At 35.8% G+C, this 7,525-nt stretch overlaps 1 protein-coding gene across 1 annotated transcript in view; it reads left to right on the top strand.

Annotated features, from left to right (window-relative positions):
* ANKRD31 (ankyrin repeat domain 31) overlaps positions 1–7,525 on the top strand; it is a 150,344-nt gene that overhangs the window by 92,231 nt on the left and 50,588 nt on the right. The window contains exons 13-15 of the mRNA XM_014549846.1: positions 1,682–1,734; positions 2,679–4,179; positions 4,676–4,816. Coding sequence (XP_014405332.1) covers positions 1,682–1,734; positions 2,679–4,179; positions 4,676–4,816 — 1,695 coding nt within the window. The remainder of the gene's footprint in view (positions 1–1,681; positions 1,735–2,678; positions 4,180–4,675; positions 4,817–7,525) is intronic.

Below are 7,525 nucleotides of genomic sequence, written 5' to 3'. Positions count from 1 at the left end.
CACCCTCCCCTGCCTTCCCTCTGAGGTTCAACAGTATATGGCATATTCTTGATGTTCTCCTTAATACATCTGTCATATAATTTATTTATTTTTGTAAGAAAAATATTTTCCAGGAGCCACCTAATAGGCACAGTTTCTAAGAGAATCCGGAAACAAGAAGGGGCTTTAATTTCCTCTCTCTTTTAAGACTCTATATGTAGCCCTAACTGGTTTGGCTCAGTAAATAGGGCGTCGGCCTGCGGACTGAAGGGTCCTAGGTTCGATTCCGGTCAAGGGCATCTACCTTGGTTGCGGCCACATACCCAGTGGGGAGTGTGCAGGAGGCAGCTGATCGATGTTTTTCTCTGATCGATGTTTCTAACTCTCTATCCCTCTCCCTTCCTCTCTGCAAAAAATCAATAAAATAAAAAAAAGTTCTCATGGATCCAGAACAGAAATAAATGAAGGTATTTGTTTTTTTAAAAAGACTCTATATGTAAAAACAAACAAATAAACAAACAAAAACTGGATTTTCCTGCCCTGGTTGTCAGCTGGTGCCTTCAGTTACTTGCCAATTGAGCTTTTCCAGGGCTGCTGATGACCTAAAAGCTGGCTCAGAGAAAGTACTATACTCCAGGAGAGAATGCACCCAAGACAAAAGCCACAGGCTTTTTACAACCTAATCTTGGAATTGATATAGAATAACTTCTGCTATATTTACTTGTTAGAAGTGAGTCTCTTAAGTCTGGCTCACACTCAGGGGGAACAAAATTAAGCTCCACCTCTTGAATGGAAGGGTATCAAAAATTTTATGAACATGTTTTTAGAACTACCACATTTCAATCCCTCTTACCCTACTGTACTAATATTTCTCCTTTTCTCCTGGTACTTAACACCATCTTACACATTGGACAATTGCTTATTTTTTATTTTTGGTCTTCCCCCATTAGAATCTAAGCTCCATGAAGGAAAGGATGTTTATTTTGTCTAGTAATGAATACTAGAGTACCATATACATAGTAGGCATTCAGTAAATTTTTGTTGAATAATTAGTATCAGTCCTTTGAAAAAAACACAAAACAAATTCTTTCCATTCAAAAGATAATATGTGTGTAATTTTCTCAAGAGCTAATTGTTGAATGTCATTGACTAAGGACTAAGATCTGGATCAAAGTACTCTATTTTTATAGTAAAGAAATAACTTCATTGATAAAAGCCACCTAGAGGCAATTAATAAGTTCTTTAGAGCAAAAGACTTCTTTCTGGTAGCCTAATCTCACTGGAAAACAAGAGAAACAGACTGAACTTTATTAAGCAAACATATCAGGAAATGATAATTCAATTAATTATGAAATAATTTTTTGTTTTATAAGAGTAGGTTTTACACAGTTAAATATCTAGATATATCTGTGGAGAATATAAAAATACTGAGTTTAGTGTCTGTCTTTAGTTAATTTTTAAGGTCAATTTTGCTTTACCCACAGAAATTTTCTCAGCTCTCTCTCAAGATAGCTTTTGGTTTCTGATACATATGGAAATTATAGTAATATTATATAAGATTATGCCAATCTTAATAGAAAATGTTTGCATAATTTTCCTTAATCTACCTAGTTTTCTCATAGCAAGGGACTTGTGTGTTTTAGGAGTCCTGAGTCTGGCCACTGGAGGCTGTTTTCTTTGATTTTTCTCTTTTTGTTTACAGCTCAAAAGGATAGCACTGATCCATTAGATGTAGAGGATGCACCCCAGCCAAAGGTATATCTCTGTTTAGCAAAAGACCATTTTTTTAGAATGCATCATCAAAGAGGAAAGAAAAGTTACTGAAGCATGCATCAGGAACAGTGACTTCACCTTTGCTTTTAAGATACTTTGGAATAATTATATGAGAATCAGGGGGTTCTAGGCTGTTAATTTGGGAAGCAGTAAATGTAGCATATCTGGGCACACTAATGTATTGGTAGACATTTCCTTTTACCTCCTCTTCATGGAGCCATTAGGGTTATCAACCATGTCAAATTTCCTCTGGCCTAAACACAGTACAAGAGTCAAAGGCGTCAATCCATCCCTTTGAAATTTACATGGTGGGCAGTTACTCTTCATCTGGTGCTTGGGTTGTGATGAGTGACAGGAAGCAGGAAACATTGTTCCTATTTTAATCTTAGCAGCCCACAATAATCTTTCCATGCAGACCAATTTGGGAGCATATATGTCTTCTTGTTTTTAACATCCTTCTTCTGCTGCTCTACCTACGATCTCTCATAGACACCAGAGGAAGAACCTCTCTTAATTCTAGCTCTATCTGTATAATAATTGGGAAAGAAGAGTGTTTCTAAAAAATTCTTATGTTTCCTTTACAAGGAAACTTTTATCTGATTTATTTCGAGAGCCTATAAATATTAAGTAGATTAAGATTTTTAAATTATATTTAGTAAGATTGGTAGTGCTAAAATATTGGCAAAAATTGAAATGTACAGCAGAAAATAAAGATTAGTACACACACTGAGTCTATTATATTTGCCTTTCTTCCATTAGTCTACTTTTTCTGAAGAATCAGGTTTTATATATCTCAGCAGGCCCTGTGATTAGATCAAATTATAAAATTGAATGGAATAATAGTTTAATTTATGAACAATCCAGAATGAATCGAGTATAGAACTACAGCTGAAAATTAAAGCTAACTATATATTTTGTTTCTATAGAAACCAAAATTCAGTTCTAAAAATTGCATTGGGTTTGTTTGTGATGAAAATTCCAACAGACAGAAGCCAGAACATATAAAAGTTGATAAAGGAAGCAAAAAAGGTTTATTTATAAAGAAAGAAGATGTAAATGAACATTACCCAAGAAATTCCAAAAGCACGAAATTTGGCAACTTCAAGCATAAGCAATCAACTGTTAACCAAATATACTCTACAGGACTCAGAAAAAACAATCTCCATAATGTCAAGGATTCCAGCACAAATGCGTCTAAATATAAAGGAAGAAGAAATGAACAATGTAAAAGGACTCAGGTGCATAAGGCAATCCAAGAAAGAAACTCAAGAAAGACCGTAGCTGTGTCTTCTTCCAGAAGAAGTAGATTGGTTACTGATCAGCAGCATATTCTCCAAACCCTTTATGACCTTCCAGAAGAGTCATGTAAACCTTTTAGCCCAGCTCTGTCAAGCCTGGAAAATGGATTAAGTAACAATATTGACACTCATTCAGTTCCCAAAGAGACACATACCCAGAGCCTGGATTTATTAGAAAGTCAAGAAATAAAATCCTTGGAATTAGAATCCAGTGACCAAGCTAAAGCTGTTACTTTCTCAGGACTTTTTGTACATAAAGAAATCGAATTACCCATTGTTACTACAGATCAGCAGGCTCAAACTCACCAAGAACAACACCACATTAGTCCTTATAAATCTCATGAAAACACTAACTCAGATGAAAAAAAAGAGGACCTTAATAAGTGGGAAAATTTTAATAATGATATTCATGTTGATTGCTGTACCTCTGAAGAGACCATAACGTCTAAAAAGATGATATGTTCTACAAGTTGCAAAAACCACTATAATGATAAAGAGAATATAACAAATAGAGAAGTAATGGATTTTGAACAGTCTTTACCTTCTAAAGACCATTTTTCACAGGACAATAAGTTAAAAGCAGGTGGCCTAAGCATACTTCCACAACAGGAGGCTGTTCATTTTTCTAATTCAGATAATACAGCCGTTTCTGAACCACACGTTGCAAATTATGAACAATACATATATGGAACTTCTTTTGTTCACTCACAAGACAGTCCTGAGCATACTTCCTTGGCTTGTACAAGAACAATTTCAACACATGACGTTTTGCAGTTGACTAATGTGGAGCAATTCCAAAGGCCTCAGGATTGCAGTAGCCCCAGCGTACCAACTTCTTTAATGAATCAAACAAATACACATATTGTGGAAAAGTTGAATAAGAAAGAAGGCACTAAAAGGAATTACACTGATAAAGGCCAAAAACAAAATTTTTCAAATGGGCCTTTATCCACAGTTGTTCATTCTCAAGTAATAGAAACAACTAACATTGAAAAAAGGAGACAAGACCTTGCAGAGAGTGAAATCATACATAATAGAGATTTTCATTCCATTGACAATATGAATAAAGAATTGACCAACATCTCACAAGTTAGTCAAAGAGAAGAGAAGGAAATTTCTCATAAACCAGGTATTAGTAGTATTGCTAGATTTGTACACATTTCCTATAGATTTACTTATTTTATAGAAGTTTCCAACTGAATTTCACTCAACCTATGCCCAAACTGACAAGAATGAGGACATGAGGGCTATAATTTGGGGGATGCTGCTAATTATTTAAGTAATCGTGTTTACTTTAAAAGTTCAACCATTATTATCAAAGATTGTTGCTAAATTGATACTGACAGAAGTAACAGTATATCAATTATATTCATTTTTAGTATAGACTTATCTTAGTATCAATAAACTTAACATTTTTACAGCAGGAAATTGTTAGCTCCAGTGATTTCAACAATTCACTGTATTCCCATCAGAATTGCATTTAGCAAACTAATTTACATTAGTTATATAAAACCATTTCTAAATTCTTCCAGCTAGGAATAGAAACTTGGAATAGTTATATGACGAGTCATTTAACCAGTAAGGAGAATTGCCACACTGATACTGCAAAAATGTTTGTTTTTCAGATGAGGAATTAACTAATAATATCAATGGAGATGAAAGCACTGTAAGAAATTGTGAGGAGAAAAAAGATAGAACAGATACAGAGATTCACATACCTGTTAACATCCAAGAACAAAATTTATCAAAAGCTACCTGCAGCCAAGGTTTGTATTCCTTTACTTGTATAAGTAAATGTTTACCTGGCCAGGCCCAGGAATCCACTGTATTTCAGAATAGTTCTAAACTTTCAGATTTACTTGTGTTTTTTTTTTTGTCATTCACTATGTTATAAGATTATTTCAACGATATTTTAGATGGTTTTACTGTAAAGCAACACTTGAGAATTTATTAGTCTTCAGATATATTCTTATGATATTTCTGCCTCTGACTTCTAATTTGTTATTTTAGAGGAGATAAACAGCAAGAATATTGAGTGTGGACATTGTGGGTGAACTGTGTCTCATCTCTGATACTTCCACTGAGCCCTTTTAACATAACAAACATTAAAAAAGCATAGCCACTAGTTTTTTGGTGTCATATGAATGAACTGTATGTATTTGGAAGTATGGACAAGCTAACTACCCTTTGATAGTTCTTGGAGTTAGTTCTGTGATGAACAATGGGCTGGACCACTTCGAATTGAATACTAAGCGTTAAAAAGTTGATTTATTTTCTGTTTAGTATACTAGTGGTAGGACGAACACTGGATTAGGCATTTTCTGTAAACCTCCCATTGTCCTGTCTCATGTAAACTGAAGCCCTTTTTATATATTCCTCCTGTAGTGAGTTAAATGGTGGCTCTGCAAAATGTGTCCATGCCCTAAGCCCTGGAATCTGTGCTATTATCTATCTATATTATAAAAGCCTAAATGACCGTTCAACCGGTAGCTATGATGCACACTGACCACCAGGGGGCAGACGCTCAACACACAGGCATGGAAACATGGAACAGACTGATGAATCTCAGTGGGAAGGGGGGAGGAGGGAGGGCAGGAAGAGATTAACCAAAGATCTTATATGCATACTAGAGGCCCGGTGCATGGATTTGCACCTCTTGTAATCTGGGACCCTTGGGGGATGTCAGACTGCTGGTTTCGGCCCAGTCCCCGCAGGCCAAGGCTGAGGGACCCCACCAGTGCACGCATCTGTGCACCAGGCCTCTAGTGTTATATAAAAGAGTGAATATTTAGAAAAAAACTTTGCAGATGTAATTAAGATCTTAAGATGAGGAGATCATCCTGGATTATTTGGTGGGTCCTGGATCTAATTACTACTGTGTCTTCATAAAAGAAAAACAGAAGGAGATTTGAGGCACACAGGAGAGAAGACAATGTGAAGATGGAGGTAGTGGAACGATGTAGCCAAATCCAAGGAAGCCAAGAAATGCTGATTCTTTCTTAGAGAGTGTAGCCCTGCTGACACCTAGGTTTTAGACTTCTGATCTCCAGAACTTTGAAATAATACATTTCTTTTGTGTTTCATCTCTGGTGTTTTTTTTGTTTGTTTGTTTTGTTTTTTAACACAGTGCCTGAGTAAGTATCTTTAAACTAATAAATTGAACTGCCCAAGAGGAGATAATTCCAAATACATCTGGCAATTCCCTAACACAAAGGCCAGCTTACTTCTTGATCACCAAGGGTGAATTCAACCAAGCCCTGAGCTCTGCTGTACTCCCTTTACCCTTCACAGATTTCCAGTCAGCATTTTAGTTTCTCTCACTTAAATAAGAACAGATAGCCAAAAATCAACAAGTGTTTGTAGAAAACCCCAATACTCCAATATAAAAGAGACATCAAAGTGATCTAAACATACTAAAGGAACCCAGAAGAAACAGAAATAATTCAAGAATCAGGATATATTAAACTTGCTTATAAAGGCATAGAAACAAAGGAATGAAGAACAATACCGAGAGCCCTTAGATATTAAAAATATAATAGCAGGATTTTTAAGTATATATATATGTGGATATAGCAGAGTTGGGAGGTAAAGCTTTCCAAGTCTCCTATAAAAAATAAAAATAGAAAAAATAAAGAGAATAAAATTAGATCACTCCAGGATATCCGGAGAGAACAGTGAAAATAGAAAAGAAATCAAAGAAATAAGATAAGAAATAAAGCACAGAAGTTTCCATATTGAAAGGGCCCACAAAGTGTCCAGTACCATAAGCAAGACATCTCACTGTGAAATTTCCGAACAAAAATGAGAAGATCCAAAAATCTAGAGAGGAAAGACAGGCCACATAAAAAGGTAGATAGCTGAGTATTTCTTTTTCTTTTTTTTTTGTTCTCATCCGAGGATATGTTTTTTATTGATTCTAGAGAGAAAGGAAGGGCAGGTGAAAGAGAGAGAAACATTGATATGAAAGAGAAACATTGATCAGTTGTTCTCTGTACACACTCCAACTGGGAATTGAACCTCTAACCTGAATATGTGCCCTGACTGGGAATCGAAGCTGAGATCCTTCGGTGCACGTGAAGATGCTCTAAACCACTGAGCCACACGGGCCAGGACCAGCTGAGTATTTCTTTTTCTTTTTTTTTTCTATTGTGGTTGTTCTTTTATTTTTTATTTTTTTAAGTTAATAAATCTTTATTGTTCAGATTATTACAGATGTTCCTCTTTTTTCCGCATATCTCCCCTCCACCTGGTTCCCATCCCACCCCATGCTCTTACCCCCTGCCACTGTCCTCATCCATAGGTGTAAGATTTTTGTCCAGTCTCTTCCCGCACCCCCCACACCCCTTTCCCCCCAAGAATTGTCAGTCCACTCTCTTTCTATGCCCCTGCTTCTATTATATTCACCAGTTTATTCTGACTTAATTTTTAGGTTCACTTGTTGATAGGTATTTATTTGTTGTCACTTTGTTGTTCAT

Source organism: Myotis brandtii, unplaced genomic scaffold (genome assembly GCF_000412655.1).
Source record: "Myotis brandtii unplaced genomic scaffold, ASM41265v1 scaffold115, whole genome shotgun sequence".
NCBI lineage: Eukaryota > Metazoa > Chordata > Mammalia > Chiroptera > Vespertilionidae > Myotis > Myotis brandtii.
Note: the sequence above shows the minus strand (reverse complement) of the source record. Positions and strands in the feature narration are given on the sequence as shown.